At 40.8% G+C, this 21,490-nt stretch overlaps 1 protein-coding gene across 4 annotated transcripts in view; it reads left to right on the top strand.

The window, feature by feature from the left end:
- Thada (THADA armadillo repeat containing) overlaps positions 1 to 21,490 on the top strand; it is a 408,197-nt gene that overhangs the window by 263,157 nt on the left and 123,550 nt on the right. For all 4 annotated transcript variants that reach the window (XM_029564835.1, XM_029564834.1, XM_008835873.3 and 1 more), the window contains exon 30: positions 15,551 to 15,666. In XM_029564835.1, coding sequence (XP_029420695.1) covers positions 15,551 to 15,666 — 116 coding nt within the window. The remainder of the gene's footprint in view (positions 1 to 15,550; positions 15,667 to 21,490) is intronic.

Below are 21,490 nucleotides of genomic sequence, written 5' to 3'. Positions count from 1 at the left end.
TTGTTGTGAAGGGTTGTACTGTGCCTTCTAGAGCATTTAACCAGCATCCCTGGCCTGTCCTCATTAGGTGCTGTTAGCACCTCCTTTAAGCCTGGGACAATTAGTAATGGTAGACATTGTCAGATGCCTCAGGGGTAAAATGACCTCAGTTTAGGGCAACTGATCTAAAGTCAGAAGCTTCTCAATATGAATCTGGTAGAAGCCATATCCTTTCCCCATTGCTGTCATTCCCAAAAATTGGCTGGGAGGGCTCATTTACAGTATAATTTATGGTTATAATTTAATATAGTATAGTATAGTATAGTATAGTATAGTATAGTATAGTATAGTATAGTATAGTATAGTATAGTATAAATCCATAATAACTTGGAACCTTTCCAAACTTGGTCGTATAGTATAGTACAGCATACTTATAGTAAAGAACTGTAGTTATAGTTATAGCTTATAGTATAGTTTAATATAGTATAGTATAGTATAGTATAGTATAGTATAGTATAGTATAGTATAGTATAGTATAGTATAGTATAAATCCATAATAACTTGGAACCTTTCCAAACTTGGTCCACATAGCCTTCTAGCAATATAGTGACAGGAGAAGGGTTGGCTTATGCTTGGGGAGGGTGATGCTTTGTAGTAGGCCTTGCTTCATTTAGCTGTTCATTCAAAAAATAACTCGAAGAGGATAGCTCAGAGGTTGAAGCAGATTTAGAGGGAAGATTGTGGGTTTCCTCAAAATGAATTTGTGGGAAATAACATGACTTCTCAACAGGCCAGGAGAATGGACATATTCCAGTTCTGAGGACTTGGTGTTTATTGGTCATATTACCTTAATGTACTCACCTTTTTGCAGGCCTTTTTTGTTTTTGTTTTTTGAGACAGACTCTTGTTAGGTAGCCCAGGCTGGCCTTGGACCATGGCAATGCTCCTGCCTCAGTCTCCCAAGCACTAGAAGTACAGATGTGTGCCACCACATTGCAAGCAGTCTTGCTGTTTACTTTCACAGATGTGTTAACTATTACCTTGTGAGTACTGTTTATCTCAGCCCACATGGAAATTGCCTTAAATTTAAAATCAAATCAACAAACTTTTGCACTCCAGGAAGACTCTGTTGGAGATGGTTTACATAAAAAGATAAATAGCAATCAAGGCAACATTTGTCAAGTGCCAAATGAGTGGTTCAGATAATAAATGGTATGGAATGAGAGGATGGAGGAGATGGCGGTGACCTGGAGTTGCTGGAACTTCGCAGAGGGAAGTGGTGAACTGAGCCTTAATGGGAAAATAGAAAAGATAGGAAGTCTTTATAATAGGCTGAGAACTGTACTTTGATTTCTTTATGCAGCAATGCCTCTTGGGTGATTATTGTAATACCATCTAGGCCTCATTAGCATGGAATATACCTAGAAACAGATTGAAATTCAGTTAGAAATTCATGCATGCTTATCGTTCAGAGTTCATTGTCAGCTCAGCCAAATTTGATCACTTAGGGATCAGAGGAAGCTCACAGGGATCAGTTTCATAGGTCTCCCCCTTCAGGAGGAGCTCAAGGAACCACTATTTTCTGAACAAAGATGCCTTCCAAGGAAGCTGGGCTCAGGATTTGGAGAGACCTTACTGTGACCTGTCTGTATGACTTTTGATAGAGTACATGTGCTTGATGCAATTGTAGAAGGCAGGGTTATCAATAAAAGGGCTACAGACGCCTTTGCCTGAGACACTGGTTTATTGCACAGGCCCTGGCTATCCACTGTTCTGTAATAATTCTGCATAAATGAATGCAGTGGATATTCCCAGTCCTTGTTGCTGGAGGTGCTGAGTGGCAAAGGAGCAAACAAACTGGAGGAGGCGGGATGGGAGCCACCCACATCTCCATTCCTAGGGGCTTAGAACAATCATATTTTTCCTTCCTCCTTGTGCAGATATAAACAGTCACTTTATAAACAGTTGTCACTTTTTGACTTTTAAAGATTCACAGCCTTTTCCTTTTGTTTACTTTGATGACCTTTGAAATAAGCTGCATCTGAAAGATTGAAAAAACAATTCCATCTTCATTTTTCAAAAAGAGGAGTCCATGTGTTACCACAGTATATGGGAAGCTAGCAGACTCTGACTCTAGGCCAGCCACAGGCTTGCAGGACCTTATGGGGGTTCCTTAGGCCAATTGTCTGAGTCCCTCACTGGGTAGCTTGGATAATGTGTACTAATTGGCTTGAAGACTAGGTGCTGAATGCCAAACTCTTCTCAGATTCAAACCTTTTTACAAGGGAAATTTTAGAGCTGCTTTAAAATCTGGAAAGTATATATCAACATAGCAGCTTTACATTTCCATTGGCCTCAGTTACTGAAGAGGCAGTGTTGGGTATGTCACTGTAGCTCTCAAAAATACTGCTACCCATCTCTACTTTGGTGGCCTTTTCCTGGCCTGCTCTTCCAGTCCCACTGGACATTGAACCAAAAAGTCAAAAGGATGAGACCAGAAGCCAAGTGTGATGACACACACTTGTAACCCCAGTACTCTGGAGGCTGAGGCAGGAAGATCTCAAGGTCCAGGAAAGTCTAACTACCTGGCAAGTTTGAGCCATCTGGGGGGAAAAAAAGAAGAGCAAGAAGAAACTTTGGGAACACCTTAAGATCCTCCCTGTGCTAATGCTTTGAGAAGTTCCTTTTCTTTCTTTCTTTTTTTTTTTTTTCTGGTCTTTTTGAGACAGGGTCTCCCTGTAGCTCTCTTACTGAAAAAATACTACTTGGCCACCTCTCTCAGTAATTAATATGTGAGTTTTCATTTTGAGTGTGGAATTAGAGAATACATGATTTTTAAAAGTGGGTTTTTGATTTTCATTATTTCTGATTCCAAAATGCATTCTTCCTTTATGATGATAGTACCATAGTGTATCTTAATTGTGGTGATGGTTGCACAAATCCATACATGGGACCAAATCAGCCCCCATACATGCAATACATGTTTAAAAAAAAAAAAAAAAAAAAAAAAAAAACGGTGAGTAAGGTTAAGATAAGTGTTCTTCACCTGCCCCCAGCTGACTTGGAAGTCACTATGTAGACCAGACCAGCCCTGATCTCACAGATATCCACCTGCCTCTGCCTTCCAAGTGCTGGGATTAAAGGCATGCACCACCATGCAAAATCAATGTTCTTATGTAATTTTCTAGGGTTTGCTGATTTTTTTTAAAAAAGATTTATTTTTGATTATGTATATGTGTAATATGTTTGTGTCTGTGTAAGAGATATGTGCATGTGGGTGCAGTTACCTGTGAGAAACCAGAGGCATCAGATCCCCCTGGTAGTGGAGTTACAGACAGTTGTGAGCCACCTAATATGGGTGCTGGGAACCAAACTCAGATCCTCTACAAGGGCAGTATATGCTTGTTACTGCTGAGCTATCTCTCCAGTCCCAAGTTTTACTGAGGTTTTGAGACAGAGTCTCATGTAGCATAGGCTGGCCTTGAACTTGCCAGGTAGGTAAGAATGGCCTTGAAGTCCCTGTCTTCCTACTTCCATCTCCCCAGTGCTGGGATTACAAGCTTTATAGCTTCTATGCCCAAATGGATTTTCTGGGTTTGATATAAAACCAGTTATATAAGTTGTTACTATTGGGGGAAGCTGAGAAAAAGGTACATTGACCACTTTTTAGCAAATAAAATTAGTCTAAGTATTTTAAAACAAAAAGCATTTAAAAGAATAATCCATTCTTACTATAAAACTTTATACATTCAGAAATGTATAATATTAACTGTAAAAATCTAATCTTCACTGTTAATTGATACCAATAAAAATATGTCTATAGCAACTTTATAGCTTCTGTTTTTGTTTCACAGTAAAACTTAGAGATGTTACCAGTTAAGTACATGAGATTCTACAAATCTTTTTAATGGCTGTATAGTTTGGGCATATGTGATAAGATAGCCATAAGGAATAGCCCCCTTTTTTGCAACTGGTTTTGAATCAGTCATTTCTAAACTTTTATGATCCATCTTGCTGACGATCATTCTTGAACCTTTGCCCACACCTGGGAATGTGTCTACAAAATAAACAACTGGAAATGGACATTGTAAGACTGAAGAAAGGGCACGTTTTCCATGTTAATGCCAACTGCCAGACTTGGCATGTGACTGTTTTACCTAGCTCCATAGGGCACCATTGTAAAGAAGAGTGTGCTGTGTGTGTAAAACATGGCTCTATATGTATGAAAGTGTCATAATGAAAACCGCTGCTTTCTGTGCTAACTTAAAAGGGGAAAAAAATCATTGTTACTGCATTTTTAAAGCCATAATGAAATTAAACATTTTCTCATATGTTTATTGGGTATTTGTATTTCATCTGTGCATTGTTTATATTCTTGCTAAATATTTGCAGTTCCCAAAGTGTGTGCCAAAGCATAGGATATTTTAAAACTGGGGGAGAAGCACAGCGACATTTGCCATCTGTCAGACATTATGTGAACGACTAGCTCCAAGTAACAGTTATCAATATTAGTTCATACCCATACCGCATTCCTTTTGATGCTGTTATATCTTTGGGAAATTGAGTATTTGGTAGTTGCTGTGATAGAAAGTAAGTGCCATGAGAAACTAACATGGAGCAGAAACAGGAGTGAGCCCAAGGCTTGGGATGTTATGGGCACATACATCCCATTAGTAAATACTGTGGTGGTTTAAGAATGAAGTAATACACAGAAGTTCTTTCAACTTATCTGTATTATTTTTCAAACAGCCATGAAGTTGTTAGGACATAAATACTAATTGGGTTGTTTGGACCTACTTAATAAATTAGAACCATTAGGTATTTCGTTTGGCCTAGAGGGCCCCATGAAAAATTATTGAGGTACTAAAGGTGTCATAAATTGAGTAAGTTTGGGAATCTGTCCCATGTTTAATTCACTTACTTTCATTTTTGTTATTGAGTGAGGAATTAGCAAATATTTTACCGTTTTACCTTTTAAATGTTTGCACTAGTTTTTGTGTTATAAGTGTCCAGTTTGGGTGCTGATGAGATGGCTCAACAGGTAAAGGCACTCATCACCAAGCCTGACAACCTGAGTCCTAGAACCTTCAAGGTAGAAGACAAGAACTGACTCCCTGAAATTGTCCTCTCACCTCCACATGTGCTATGTAAATGTAAGGAAATTTTTAGATTTTCAGTTATGTTGATATATTTATTCTTTGTTTTCAGTCCATTAGCAGATCTTTTACTCTTTAGGGAAAAAAAAAAGCAACAAAATACCTTTTTTTTTTTTTTATTTGGTCTTTTTGAGACAGGGACTCCCTGTAGCCCCAGCTGGCCTAGAACTCGATGTATAGACCAGGTTGGCCTCGATCTCACAGAGGTCTGCCTGCCTCTCCCTCCTGAGTGCTGGGATCTAAGGTGTATGCCACCTCACCGTGCCAAAAATACATTTTTTACCTAAAGATAGTAAGACATTTTCCCATTTTCTTCCAGTATTTTTATAGTTTCTTTTTTGCATTGGTTTTTTTCCCCACCATCTGGAATTCAATTCATATACAGCGTTAGGTGGGGATTCAACCATATTATTTCCCAAAGACTGGTTGGTTGGTTTAGTGTTAATTCATTGAATAAGTCAATCTTTTCTACTGTTTAAATGCCCTCTTTTTTTTGACTTTTGTCTTTTTGAGACAGCATCTCCCTGTAGCCCCAGCTATCCTAGAACTCACTATGTAGACCAGGCTGGCGTTGAACTCATAGAGATCCGCCTGCCTCTGCCTCCCCAGTGCTGGGACTAAAGACATGCACTACCATGCCTGGCTTTAAATACCATTTTTATTCACTATTCAGTTTCCACATGGAAAATTTCCAGTAAGTTTATTTTTCAGCTTTCTGTTTTTTATCTTGCTTAGCATTTAACTGTTTTCTATCTTCAACTTCAGTTATTTATGTATGTATTTTATCCCCAACACCAGTGAGCACTTTCATTGATTTCACCTTTGTATCCTATACATGTGGCTGTTTTTTCTTTCCCACCCCTCTCTAAATGTTTTGAGCATTATATTGGAGAAGTTTTCAGATATAAGCAAGTAATCTGAGAATCTCTGGGTGGCGCTACTCAGCTTCAGCAGTGACTTATTCTTTTTATTATTCTTTTTTTCTTTTAGACCAGGGTGGCCTCGAACCCACAGAGATCTGCCTGCCTCCGCCTCCTGAGTGCTAGGACTAAAGGAGTGCGCCACCAAGCCTGGCAGCAGTGACTTATTCTTGACTAATTTTGTTTCATTACATCACTACCAACTTCCTTTCTCCTATATTGTTTTAAAATTAACTGTGTCTTGACTGAACATATTATCTGTATTATTTTTCAACGATAACTTTTGTTGCTTCAAAGACTTCCCTATTGATTGCAGTACTGCCTTTAAAGATCCAGCTATACAGAAAATGTAAAGGTTCTAACCAGGCATCGTCACTCATGCCTGTAATTCCAGCATTCAGGAGACTGAGGCAGGATTGCCACAAGTTTAAAGCCAACCTAGGCTATGTAGCAAGTACTACCCCAGCCTGGGCTACATAGTAAGACCCTATCTCAAAGAGAGAGACAGAGGGAAATAGAGACTTACTTTACAAACAAATTATTTGTAATTAAAAAAATTTTATACATAGCCTCTCAGCAATGAAAGTTGAAAATTTCAATTTAAACAAATTTTTTTCTATGTTCAGCAAATCTTAAATACTTTACATGTAAGCCTTTCTTTGTATGTTGGGTTGAGATTGGTTAGCTTCAAAATCACTTTCTAAACTTTGCCTTTACCTAAAAGCTCAGGGCCCTTGACACTGCTTCTAAGGGACTGGCTCCTAATGGCATTGTAAAATTTGCAGCACAACCAGGATGATTCAAGACAAATACATACTTCCTCTCTACTTAACGCTGTCAATCCTTCAGCTACTGCTGCAAGCTCAAACTCTGCTCCTGCCACCTTCCAAAGGGAGTGTAGTAGAATTCCAAATCAATAAGTTCCTCTATTTATTGTTTTTTTATCCCCCCTCCAGGCAATAAGTCCACATCCTTGGGGCTCCAGGGGGATATAGAGAAGAATAAGACTCAGTTTGCTTTGAGGAGCTCTATTCTAGGAAAATACATTGCAGGATTGTTAACTGTGATGACAAGGCTAAAAAGTTCTAAAGGCTTGGCATGTGACTCTGGTAGAGAGCTTGCCTAGCACACATGGGGAGACTTCGGGTTCAATTCCCAGCAGTGCCTCCTGTAAGATAAATAGATAGGTAGGTAGGCAGATGATAGATAGATAGATGATAGATAGATAGATAGATAGATAGATAGATAGATAGATAGATAGATTAACTGTTGTGCCACTGAGGAGGAAATGAAAGTCTGAGGGCAGGGTGAAAGCAATGTCTGCAAGCCCAGGAAGTGTCTGATGGAGAAGTGCTCTTTAAAGAAAGGAAACAAAGTGAATTTTCACACACCACAGACTTGGTGTTTTTGTATGTTTTAGTTGTTCAAGATATCCATAGCCTGTTTCCTATGACTCTCTTCTCCAAGCTAGTTAGGTAAGAAGCAGTTATACAGCACCTTTTGGGAGCTTACTAAGAACTTCCTTGAGACGTGTTTTCATCTCATTCCAGGGTGAGGTTTGAGGGAGCAGCCACTTGGAATGCTTCCTGGCCTGCTCTTTAGCATGTGGTCCTACTGTGGGTGATTGTGGATGGCACATGCCCACTAAACTCTCCCTTCTTCTAGGGGATGACCCAGCTGATGAACTCAGTGTCATTAGGTCTACCTTTAGCCACACTGACCTCCAAAGTCTATGACAGTTGAATTGTAAGAACCAGTTAATTGGGCTCTTTGTACAGAGAGTATAGGCAGGTACATGTGCCTGACAAACCTGAGCAACAAGAAGGGTGATCCTGAGAAGCCTGTGGTCTACCTGGGTTTTCAGTCAGCCTGCCCAAAGCAGAAAATAAATCCCACAGTCCTGATCGCAATGATTGGAACTGACATAGAAGTTACACAGCTTTTCTCCCTTGCTTTCCCACTGCATCCCTACACATAAAAACACAAATAATGTGTTTAAAATGTGCCTTTTAAATAATGTTTATTGTATCTGCTTCCCAGCAGTTATGTGATGAGGCGTGTTTCTGTGAATTAGAAAGTTTAGATCCTTTCCTCAGGCATTCCCCTCTCCATCCCCCTTTTCAGTCTGACTTAAAGCCATAAAATACTTCTGCCTGCCTGCCTGCCTTTAGTTCTGTTTGTATGAATTAAGTCGACAGGATAAATATTCACATTCCCAGCTACAGGCTGAAACAATGTTTGCCTGTTCTGCCCAGTGAGTCGAGAAAAAAAGGGGGCCTGACATCACCCTATACTGTACATTCCCGGCATAGATCATTTATTTAAGTCCCTGAAAAAATACAGATGTTTTACCAGCCGAAATAAAATCCTGTGTAAACACTGAGCTTGGAAAAATGTGGCACTAACTTAGCTGGGGGGTTGGAGCTGTGTAGGGAGAAGCCAGGCAGGATGGCAGATGCAGGGCTGACAGTGGCTGAATGGAATAGGATCAAGGTGTTCACCCAGTGTGTATGCTGTGAGAGGAAAAAGATTGAATTTGTTTAGCAAAATCCAGCTATAAATGTGGATCAGTTAGTTGATCTTTGGAGTTTAGTTGGTAGTTATGATCCATTCACCCCTTTAGACTGGACCTTAGAGTCAAGTGTCTCTTTTCTTACTGGATTTGGCCTTTTCCATGGCCTGCCTACCTTGTCCTGTTATTGCTGGATCCTGCTGGCTCCTGGGACTCAGCTGCTGTTGATTTTAAAAGGGGGAAACTTGCCTGAAAGCCATGCTTGGTGAAGAGGAAAACCCATCTCAGTGTTGCATTCCCAAACACCCATATATCATCTTGATCTTGTCCAACGCGAGTCCAGCAGCGTAAACCAGACACATTTTAGTGGTGTACTGTGTGTTTTTTCAGGGAACTGTCTCATGACTTTTTTTAGGCCTGTGACATTTATTCAGAAAGCATTATGTCTGTGCTATGGAGTTGCTTTCAATATTCTAAACTGCCCAGATGGACCTTATGCTTTCTGCAAATGCCTAGGACCCACTTGAGTCTCTAAATGTTTACAGTGGGGAAGGGGAATGGTGACTGCTTCCACGCTCTTGGTATAGATTTTCATTAAGATGTAGGTCTTCGATGCACAAAATAGAACACTCCCTGACCTGTAGTACAGTCCTTTCAGGGACCACCCCTCCCCATGGCAGGGCTGACCAGCCTAGATCTGTGGTAGTCATAGACGCTGTTACTGCCTTTAACTCCTTCCTCTGTGATTTCCTTCTCTTTCTGACTAGTGAATAACTCTCTCTGAGTATGTGTACATACATGGGAGGGGGCCTGTATACCATAGCACTCATATGGAAGTCAAGGGACAACTTGTGAAGTTAGTTCTGCCCTTCCACCTTTACATGAATTCTGAACTCAGCTAGGTTCCGAACCCAGGTCCCCAGACTTTTGTTGCAAGCACCTTTGCCATAATTATCTTAAGGCAGCAAAGCTTTCTTCTGATAATACCTCTGACTCCATTTTAAGGTACTTACTCTGTACCTATCTGTTCTGTACACCCCAACATGATTAACAAGAGTTCCCTTTGTCTAAGAATTGCTGTTTTGCATAATAAATTACCCTAACTAGAGAAACCATTATGTAGCTATTCCCCTGCCACATCTCAGCAAATGAGATGTTAAATCCAAGCTCATTCAACCCCTCTTCCTCGTTCTTGTACCTATTGGAGATTCTTTCCTTATCTTGGTCTTAAAAGATAGCTCTGGTTCACCAGCTGCCCATGAATGTTTTTCCTAGGGCTGGAGTGATGGCTCAGCAGTTAAGAGCACTAGCTACTCTTACAGAGGATCTAGGTTTGGTTCTTAGCACCTACATAGTAGCTAACAAGTATCCATAACTCCAGTTCCAGGGAATTGGACCCCTTCTGGCCTCTGTGGGCATTATACAGCATGGGTACACTTGCACATATGCAGGAAAACATTCATACACATAAAATCAAAATAAAGCAAAAAAAAAATTTTTAGAGGGTCTTTCCTGATCTCAGCTCCTTGTCTCCTGCTGTTGCCATGCCATACTCTGCAGCCCCAAGTCCTCTCATGTGCATTCCTCTCTATTCTACTGCTGCTGGAGTTTAGTTAGGAACGTTGGAAGCTATCACAAAATCAGATTCTGTCCTGACTGGGAACCTAGAGAGATTGTTTAAACTTACAGCCCTTTCTGTCCATCCATTGTGTTCAGACCTTTGACAGAGACTTGGGCTTTGTGAATATTTTGTTTTATTCTTGATTTTCCAAAGTTTAAAAAAAGAAAAGACATCTGAGCAGTGATGAATGGCATTGATGCTCTCAGCAAGCACAGCAATGGGCAGTAAGTGGCTACTAGCCCTCCACTGTGGCTAGATAACTGTGGCCTGCTGGGTCCACTACCAGTGGATCTTCTGATGTTAGAAACAGGGTTGATGGCTGATTTCATGCCTTTTGACTCATAAATGTTCATTTGGATGCATTGCATGGGCCACACAGTCACTTAATCCACAAGACTATTAGTCTTGAGCCCCTGGTTTCAGCACACATACCTCTTGTCTAGACTTCTGCTGTGGTCCTGGATCTCCTGCCTTGTCTGCTGCAGCCTCCACCTGGCCCTGAATCTCTTTCCAAGTTACAGCTTCCACTGAAGTTTTCTCTCTGAAGAGGCTCTGCTGACCACAGACAGTACCCATTCCCTCCATTTGCCTCTGTGGTCTTCCTCAGTCTAACTCTACACACACACTGATTATGCTTTTGTCACATGGACTCCTGATTCCCTAACAGCAACAGACTTTTCTTAATTGGTAGACTATTTTTTAAAAAACAATTTTAGAATTATAAAAACATTGAGTCATTAGTACAAAGGGTATCCATACATTCTTCTCCTCCCCTTAAATTTTTGTTATTAGTATCTTCATTAGTGTGGTACACTGTTCTAGTTAACGAGCCAGTAATGACCCACCATTATTAACAACTATAATTTAGAGTGAACTTCACTTTTTGTTGGCAATACCAATATTTTAATACTCTCTAATTCTTTTTAATTCAGTCTCCTGCCTGCATGTTCTTCCCTTAATTCCATCAAGTTTCTTTTCACTGCCAGATATGAATATCAATCTTTCTGCAAAGCCTTCTCTGACTTTTTTCTCAGAATGGGGCTGGAAAGGCGGGATCAGACAAGGAAGAAAAAAGAGCCCAGGTAGTGTGTGTGTGTGTGTGTGTGTGTGTGCGTGCGTGTGTGCGTGCGTGTGTGTGTGTGTGTGTATTTGAATCTCTAGTCACAAGATAAATTATTATAGAAATCCTCTCCACATCCATGGCTCTTTCTGAAGTTTCTGTTACTTAGAGTCAACTGCAGTCTGAAGATACTAAATAGAAAGTTCCAGAAATAACTCCTAGGTTTAAGTGACTTTTATTACAGTACATCATTATTTCCTATTTTATTATTAATAACTGTTTCTCTCTTGTGACCAATTTATAAATTAAACTTTATCATGGGTATGTATGCATGCATGTATGTATGTATAGGAAAAACATACTATATGTAGGGTTTAGAATTATTGGAGGTTTTAAGCACCAACTGGTGGTCTTGGAATTATTTCCACAGAGAGGCTGGCAAGATAGCTCAGCTGGTAAAAGAGCTTGCCGTGCAAGCCTGATGCCATGAATTGGATCCCCAAAATTGACTCCCAGAAGTTGTCCTCTGACCCTTACATGAGTGCTGTGGCAGGCACATGCCTGCACTCACACACGTACAATAATAATGAATTAAAAAAGGGAGCCCGGAGAGATGGCTCAATGGTTAAGGGTACTTGCTTCTTTTCCAGAGGACCCAAGTTAAAGTTCCTAGCACCCATATCATGCAGTTCACAAGTGCCTATAATTCCAGTTTCAGGGGATCCAACATCTCTTCTGGCCTCCACAGGTACCTACACACATGTGCACATACACACAGACACACACACACATACACACAACATACACGTAAATAAAATCTTTAAAAAAGAAGAGTGGACTACTGTATATTTACCATGAGAAAACAGGCTAAGTTCCCAAAAACCATACCCAATAATTGGTTTACAGCCACGTCTGCATGGCTCCAAAGTGCATTGCCCTTCCCTTCACCTCCTGTGCCTGGATTTTCACCACTCATCTAGCCTTACTGCCTCCTCCTCATCATATCAGGAGTCACAGGAGTGTGGAGCACAGTGTTTTTAGCTCCTGACTTCTCTCTCAACACAGAAGTTGGTACTTACAACAGCACACCAAACCTATGCTAATTTGTCCTGAGGGAGTTAATATAGGAAAAGGCACCAAACACCCCGTCAGTTCCATGCAGTAAGTGCTTGTTGAATTGCTACTGTACACTGGATTCACAAGTGGAAGGTCACGCATGGCAAAGTCAGGGATGATGATGCAGCCATATAGGTCATAAATCCAACCAGGAAGCATCAGTGAGTCTCTTGGTACTCCATTTCCCAGAGCATAAGCCACAGGAAAGTAAGGGCTGCTTAGTCTCTACTACAGCCCCCAGGACACTGTCTGGTACTAATAGTTGTTTAATAAATATTTACAGACTGACTGTTTGAATCCTGTTACAAACTTGGGAGGCCTAAGATGGCACTACACTTCTTAGAATTGTCATGTGTGTCCAGTTAATTCTGCCCCTTCTGCAGCCTGGCAGTTCTAAATTCTCTGTGTGGTTCAGGCTATTTGGAAATTATTCCAGCCCTGGGTCCAGCCTTACTTTGGATCAGTACTTTAAGCAAAGGGGGAAGAAAGAAAAGTTACCTCTCCTTGGCCAGACATTAGAGCTAAGGGACAAATGACCCTTCCAGAGCTCCCTGGCCTTCACATTAAAGGATAACCTCGTTTGTTTATGTCAGTACTCCAAATGTCATGTGAGGATGCTTGTGCATTCAAATATTTTCATCAGTTTTTTCTAAAAAAAAAAACTATATTTCGTGCATCTACTTACAAACCTTTCCTCTCTCCTCCATCTGCCTATCTCCTCCTTTTCCTTCCCTGTTCCACTTTCCCTCCACTTCTCTGGTCATGTGCCTCCTTTGTATTGCCCCGTCTCTTACACTTACTTATTTTTATCAGGTTTTTGCACATGTACCTCCATCTCCATTGGTCTCATGTAAACAACTCACTCTCTGTCCCTGGTGAATAACCAGGAGCACAATTGTCTAATTTGTGCCCAAGGTGACAGAATTGATGGACCTGTAGGCTGATGTTCATAAATGAGAGCTACCAAGCGTTTCAAAAACAGCCTTGTTTTTGCCAAGCAAGGTGAGCAAATATAGGAGTGAGTTTAAACATCCATCAGGAGTTATTTTTGAAGTGATTGCTTCTAAATGAGAAGCATTTGAAAATCTCACAGCTCCCTTTACAAGTAAATTCCAAAGTCATGTATTTTGCTAGTGTCTGCTGATTAATTACAGCCCTATGACACCATGAAAGCCCTGGTGGTTGGTTTTGTGCAGCTGTGGAGAAAAGAAAGCAAGGCCCAGTCACTTTGCCAGCTCTTTCAGGACAGTGGGGAGTGAGGCCGAGGGAGGTATTTTTCCTTCTAGCAGTCACTGCATAAGAACAGAAAGCCCTAGCTAACCCATTTCACTAGACTCCATGCCAGTAGTTTGGTCCCTGCAAGGTGTGGTAAGGTAGCCCCATCTGATCTGAAATAACAGATCCTGTATTGGAGAAAGCATTCTCAGTGTCCACATTGGGATAGCACATTCTCCTATACTGTCACTCCTGTTTAAGAAAAAAAGATTACACTGGATATGATGATATAGGCCTGTAATTCCAGCACTCAGGAGGCAGAGGCAGGAGGATTTGGATCTTTTTCAAAGCCAGCCTCAGTTGCATAAGGAGTTTGAGGCCAGCCTGGGCTACATGAGATCTTGTCTCAAAAAAAAAAAAAAAAAAACAAGAAACTACTGGGCATGGTGACCTCATTGACTCATGCCTGTAATCCCAGCACTGGAATAACTGAGGCATGGATTGGGAAGATGGCTGGCTGGGTAAAGCACTTGCATGTGGGCCCATCCCAAGAGCCCACATAAAGCCAGATGTGGTGCCATGTGTGTCTGTAATCATAGCACTAATGGCAAAGGATACAATAGAAAATACAGATAATATTAAATTAGGTAATATTAAAATAGATTTCGGCTGCTGGAGAGATGGTTCAGTGGTTAAGAGATGGGTGCTCTTGTAGAAACCTGTGTTCAAGTCCCAGCACCTACATGGTGGCTAGTAACCATCCAGTTCCAAGGATCCAACACCCTTTTCTGACCTCCACAGGCATTGCAGGACATGGGTGTACATGCAGGCAATACACTTACACACATAAAATAAATAAATTTTTTTTTGGTCTTTTTGAGACAGGGTCTCCCTGTAGCCACAGCTGTCCTGGAACTCCAGATGTAGACCAGGCTGGTCTACAACTCACAGAGATGGTCTACAACTCACAGAGATCCGCCTGCCTCTGCCTCCTGAGTGCTGGGATTAAAGGCATGTACCACCACGCCCGGCTTATAAATAAAATATTTTTTAAAAAATAAAATAGTTTTCAAAGTTCTTGAAGTGTTTATTTGTACTGTCTTTCCTTTGTCTTCCTCTTATGTCTTATGTCAATGATGGAGCTAAGACCTACAGGCTTCTCTGCCATGAGTCTTTCAGGCCAAAAGGTCTTCTCTACCTCTCATTCTCATTCATTGCTCTCCAAAGATTTGTGCTCCTCCTGGAGCCAGTGTGGATGCCATTGCAGAGCGGAAGTCCACACACACTACTCACACATAACCTGTGTTGCTTGTGGGCTGGAACCATGGCATCATCCTAAGTATAGACACCAGAGAGATACCAGAGATCTGCCCTGCTCTGTTTAATTCTGGAATATGATATCATGTAAGTGTTACAGAGTGTGCCACATCTGCATTGCTTTCCCTCCCCTGACTGCTGAGGGAAGGTCTGAAAAATCTGTCACCAACACCACTACCCACTGTTTGCAGAGGCAAGCCTTGTGTACCCACACCATTCTAATGAACCCAGACATATGTGTAAACTGTTAAGACTCACAATTTCTTTCTCCTATAAGACTGATTTTTTTTTTTCCATGTGAGAGCACTGACATAAAGAAAATTGCAGTTCTTTGCTAAAGTCAGTGTAGATGCTGTTTCTAACAGAGAAGCTCTTGCAGTAAACAGTTATTTGGTCACAGTAGTCCCTGATCTGGGAAATTGTGGGAAGGACCCAGAACACAGGTATGACCAGGCCACAGGTGCTAAACTCCTCTGTATCCTCCCTAACTAGTGACTTTGAACATGCTTTCCTGTGGAAACCAGAGCCATTTTCTGCAGGTATCTGTCTCCTTTGAGAGAAATATTTTGAGGAAACCTAAAAGGGAGGACCTGAGCATTTATGAAAAATCCATTTTTACAACAGGGTATTGCTTTTTCCTTTTTTCTGGTTTAGGCTTTTCACTTGTTACAAGCATACAGAGATGCCAAACACAGAATGAATTCAGACTTTCAGCAGGAACTGCATGACATCACTGCTTGTACCAAAGCCAAACTCTGGCTGGCCAGGAGGTATGTTAAAACCCCACATGGGTCAGTTGTTACCAGGGGTTAACACTGTGTTCAAGAATTGCTGTTTCTAGTTGTGGTGTACTTTAAAAGTCATTCACATGAGTTTTCCAAACTGATTAGAGTATTTATCCTTTTAGAACTCTGTGTTGTGGTAAAGAAACTATTTTCTTGATAATTTTTCTAAAATACAGAACTGGAGAGTTGGCTCAGCAGTTAAAACTACTGAATTACCTGGTGAGGGAAGGTGTATAATATGGCTTTTTGTCTGCCCACCAGTCTGCTGATTTTCATTGATATCAAGTTCCCAGTGCTATGTAGACATTATAACAATGAAAGACGATAGTTGACCAGATCATGTTATACAAACCCTTAGGGGCCATGGTAACTTAAAAATCCATGGGTGCCAAGCAGGCCCTGAAGGGAAACAGAGATTTGAACAGGAAAGCAGGGTAGAAGTTGCCCTTTTAGGTGAGTATTAGGATAGTTTGAGTAAGTAAGGCAAAGGGTGGATACTTTTTTTTTTTTTTTTTTTTGGTATGTCATCTTTACCAATGTTTATTCTGAAACTTAGAACATAAAGAATAAAGAAGCACTATGTTCAAAATCTTTGTTGAGGGTCCCTAGACACTAGTAGGACAGTGTCACTACAAGGGCCCCCTCTATGTGTTAAGTTTCAGCAGAAGTGGATTGGATGAGACCAGCATGCTCTCTTACCACATCACATGCCCTACCATGCTGCCTCTAATTTTGAGTGATATTTTGGTGTCTAATATAGCAGCCTGTCTTTGTTTTACAAAGAATATGCTTCTGGCCTGGGTGTGGTGGCGCACTCAGGAGGTAGAGGCAGGTGGCTCTCTGTGAGTTCAAGACTAGCCTGATCTATATAGTGAGTTCCGGGCCAGCTGGGGCTATAGGGAGACCCTGACTTAAAAGAAAAACAAAAGAAAAAAAGAAAAGTAGCTCTCTGTGAAGTGGAGTATGAGGCTGAGGAAACAGACAGTGGCCACACTGAAAGCTCCTGAGCAGTGTTATTTGTGAAGGGGAGCCAGTGGTGGATGCCCTCAGGGTGAGATGGGGGCTCCAATGATTATCTCAGTCAGCACTTCAAGCTGTGTGCAAGGATATGGGAGGGGTGGGGAATATTCTATCTGAAGTGCCAATAAAGTTATGACAAGCCTTTCATTTTTAATTCAGTTCTTGTTTCTTCTTTATTATTTAGACTAAAGTGAGAGCTGTTAAATGTTTTTCCTAGGCCCACTTCCTGGGAGAACAGAGACTTGAGGTCACATTGTACCCTAACTGTTTACCAAGTAACAGATGAGGTCTTCCTAGCTATTATTTCTGGGAATCAGGAATCCAAGGCGCTCCAGAAATCATTCTGCTAAAACCCTGCTTTCAGCCACAACTGCTCCAAGAATCCTAAGCCTCAGTTCTTAAGCTGCTGTAAAGAAGGAGTTTCTTCCTTTTAGTTTGGGCTCACTGGAAGCCATTACCTTCCTTCTGAGTCCATTCCTTCTTGGTGGGATGGAAAAGAGGGAGTGACAGACCAGCCCTTGATGGACTTCAGTTTGTGTAGTATCTGAAGGTGGCTGACAAAGCAGTGCTGCCAGCCCCCTGCCCTTCAGCTGAGAAGTCCTCCTGGCCATGGGAACCTCCCCCATGGTCCTGTCACTGTGTCTAATCAGCCTTTCATCATTATCATCCCACCCTTTCTCTGATTTTTCTCCCTGAATTTCCAGCCTAGAAAATAGAGACATGAATCACTGAAGTTTCCTGGGTTTCTACCTCCCTTGCCCAGAGTACAGGAAAGCCATTTTTCTGTTTCCAAAAGTCAACTCTCTATTATCAAGTGTCACCTTTCCACTTGATGGGTGGCCTGTGGATGGTTCCTAACACCAAGCTTCCTCTTACTACCAAACACATTTTTTACACATATTAATCAGGGTGTGTTCAGTGCCTAGAATAGAGTTTGGGAGGAAATCCTGCTGCCAAAGCACAGTGCATTCCAGAACTTTGTATCAGCCTTTCTGTATTGTAAACCACAACATTGAGGAGAACCTGAAAGCCTGAGTCAGAAATTTTAGGACTCCATGTAGTGATGAATCCTTCACCTGCCCTATGCCTGCTTTGTCTCTGAGGCTTCTTCCTGTGGAGGATATTTGCTTGCACCAATTAAGTCAAATGAACCCACTTGGGGTCCTGGTGGTCTCTCAAAGAAAACACTTCTTTACTTCACTATCTTTAGCATGAAGATAGTATACTCTAAAGTATTTCAGATTCAACTGCTTAAGAGGCCCACTTTATGCCCCTGGCCATGTACACATGAAAGAAGAATAAATGTGCCATTGAGTTCACTAAGGAGTCTCTGTATCTTTTCAGTGTAACCTGTGAAAAGTTGCTGTTATTGCAAAAAGAAATTTTAGTATCTGTTGGCTTAAATTTTAGTATGAACACCTTTTTCCTCTTGTAATTTATTTGATCATTAGCTTGAGTTCATTCAGTCCAATAAGCACAAAAAATTTTCAGGGATGTGTCATTTATTTGTCCTTTTGTTCCAAAAGAAAGTTTTTAAGTAATTTATTGGGGCCTTGGAATAACCAATTCATTTTTAAAATTTACACTCTGAAACTGAGGGCACATAAAGACTTTTGTCATATATTCATGTTTTGACTTTGCAAGATTAATAAGGATTTATATGAGGTAGTTGAGCAATAGCCATGGGGATGTTGGGGGAATTTTAGGTGATGAATGGCCAGCTGGCAACATGGCTTGAATAAAGGACTGGGCTTCTGTTCTTACAGACCGCTTTTCATTCCAAGATGTCAAAGCCTTTATGGAAATCAGTTCATTAATCCTTCAAGTTTCTTCCTTCCCCTTTTCCTCAACCTTCCCTCCTCAATCCACTTCACTGTCTTTCTCCTAGTGCTAAGGCAGCTTACCAACTCCAGATGGAAAACTCAGCTGACCAGAGTGAGAACAGAGGTGAGCTTCAGGCATGGAAAGACTGGCTGGGGTGCCACAAAAGAGGATGTGCACCAGTCCCCAAAGGTGGCTGCCTGCTGCCCTTGCTCTCTCCAGACTCCAGCTCTGTTATCTTAGCAGAGCCATAGGCTCTGCCCAAACAGAAAGAACTTGGAAAAGCTGTCAAGTAGGACTAAGGAAAAAAGGGTTATTTACTTTGGTTAAGATTTGGAATTATAGGGCTGGAGAGATGGCTCAGTGGTTAAGACCCACTCTCTTCTGCTCTTGCAGAAGACCAGGGTTCTGTTTTCAGCTCCCACATGGTGGCTAACAACCATCTGTAATTCCAGTTCCAGAGGATTCGACACCCTCTTCTTACCTACCCAGGCATTGCACGACATGGGTGTACTTACACACATGCAAGCAATACACTCATACACATAAAATTAAAATAATAAGTAAAAATATTTTTAAAAGTTTTTTTAAGATTTGGAACTACTACTTTATTGGGCTTAAAAGTTTTCAGAAGTGGATTGCTTATCTAGTGTCACTTTAGTTATAGAGTAGGTATGTATTGGGTGTTCCATTTTGAAAACTTAATGAGCTTAAACAAGGCATGGTGGAACACACCTGTAATCCTAGGACCTGGGAAACTGGGGTAGTAGGATTATTACAAGTTTCAGGCCAGCCTGGGCTACATAGTGAGACTTTCTCAAAAGCCAAACAACAAAAATCAAAAAGAAAAAAAAAAAAAGGTGAACTAAGCATACTATTAGACTCAGTGGGATGGATGACATGGTGACCAAAAAGAAATATGTTTTCTGCTAAACTTTTTTTCAGTTTTTCCTTTGGTTGTCAATGCATTATAGGTATATTAAGGAAAAATTATTCAAGCACAGATTTGGAAAAGAAGGGAACAAAAACCTATTCTTAGCACAGTCCAGTGGAAACCACTGTATTGGTTGACAGTTTTATGTGGTTACTTCATCTCTCTCCCCCACACACTTTTTTTTTTTTTTTTTTTTTTTGCATAGCTGAAGTTTTACTGAATGTATAAGTTATAACTTCCTTTTCACTTGATGGTATTGTGAAAATATTTGCTATTATTATTAAAACCTCTTTATGGAACAGCTGCTGTGGAAAATAGTGTGGCACTTCCTTAAAACTGAAAATAGAATTACTATATAATCTTGCAATTCCACTTCTAAGTATATACACAAAAAAATGGAAAGCAGAGACTTACGTTATGTGTACAACCATGTTCATAGCAGCATTAGATTATTTGGTCTAGAGAGATGGCTCAGCAGTTAAGAACACTGGCTGCTCTTATAGATGACCCAGGTTCAGTTTCCAGCATCCACATGGCTACTAACAACATCTGTAACTCCATTTCCAGGGGATCTGATGCCCTCTTCTGACTCCATGGGCATTGCATGACACAGGTGCACTTACACACATGCAAGCATAATGCTCATACACATAAAGTAAAAATAATACTTTTTTTGTGTGTGTGTGTGTCTTTTTCAAGACAGGGTCTCCCTGTAGCCCCAGCCTTCCTGGAACTCACTATATAGACCAGGCCAGCCTTGAACTGACAGAAATCTGACTGCCTCTGCCTCCCGAGTGCTGAGATTAAAGGTGTGTGCCACCACACCTGGCAATACAAATATTTTTTAAAAATCTTAAAAGGAGGCTGGAGAGATGGCTCAGTGGTTAAGAAAACAGGTTGCTCTTGCAGGGGACCCAGGTTCAATTCCCAGCACCTATGTGGCAGCTAACTACCATCTAAAACGCCAGTTCCAGTGCCCTCTTCTGACCTCCACAGGCATTTCAGGACATGGGTGCACTTACATACAGGCAGGCAGTACACACATGCACAAAAATAAAATAAATTAAAACATAAAAAAGAAAGGATTCTTTTTCTCCCCCTGCCCTCCCAGTGCTGAGGATTGAACCCAGGGCCTTGCACATTCTTTACCCCTGAGCTACAGTCCCAGCCAGGAGGGAGAATCTGATATGTGCTACATCATGTAGGCTCTTTGAAAACGTGCTCAAAAGTCACATCCTTAGCAACAGTGGAATGGCCATTGCCAGTAGATGAAGGAATAGAGAATGGAGAGTTGCTGTTTAATGGACACAGAGTTTTAGCTTTACAAAGATGGAAAGAATTATGGAGTTAGGGTGGTAAATTTATAATTAAAAGCTTTTAAAAATGGCAAATACTTAAAACAAAAAAAAACTTTTTATACCCTGTCATTACTCAAGGTTATTATTTTTACTTTTTTTATTTTTTTTTTTTTGGTCTTTTTGAGACAGGGTCTCCCTGTAGCTCCAGCTGTCCTGAAACTCACTATGTAGACCAGGCTGGCCTTGAACTCACAGAGATCTACCTGCCTCTGCCTCCCAAATGCTGGGATTAAAGGCGGGTCCCACTACACCTGGCTTCTTTTTTGATGATTTTTATATTTGTTTATTATATTTGCCCCCCCCCCAGCTTTACCACCAATTCACCTCTAAAAATAAAATATTTTGCCTTATTTTGAATTAGGAAAAATTCTTTGAAAATACCATTTGTTGAAAACTATACCTAACCATTGTTCCTTTTTTTAAAAAAAAGACAGGGTCTTAGTATGTAAACCTTAGTTGACCTAGAACTCACTGTGTAAATCAGGCTGACTTCAAACACAGAGATTCTCCTGCCTCTACCTCCCAAGTTCTGGGATTAAAGAAATGTGCCACTACACCATACTTCATTGTTCCATTTATTTAATGTTTCACATTTATTTATTACTTTCATTTTGTGTGTATGAGTGTTTTGCTTGCATATATATGTGGACTTGTATTGTGCAATTCCCACGGAGGC

The sequence above is a fragment of the Nannospalax galili genome, unplaced genomic scaffold (assembly GCF_000622305.1).
Source record: "Nannospalax galili isolate Female #2095 unplaced genomic scaffold, S.galili_v1.0 scaffold257, whole genome shotgun sequence".
Classification (NCBI taxonomy): domain Eukaryota; kingdom Metazoa; phylum Chordata; class Mammalia; order Rodentia; family Spalacidae; genus Nannospalax; species Nannospalax galili.
Note: the sequence above shows the minus strand (reverse complement) of the source record. Positions and strands in the feature narration are given on the sequence as shown.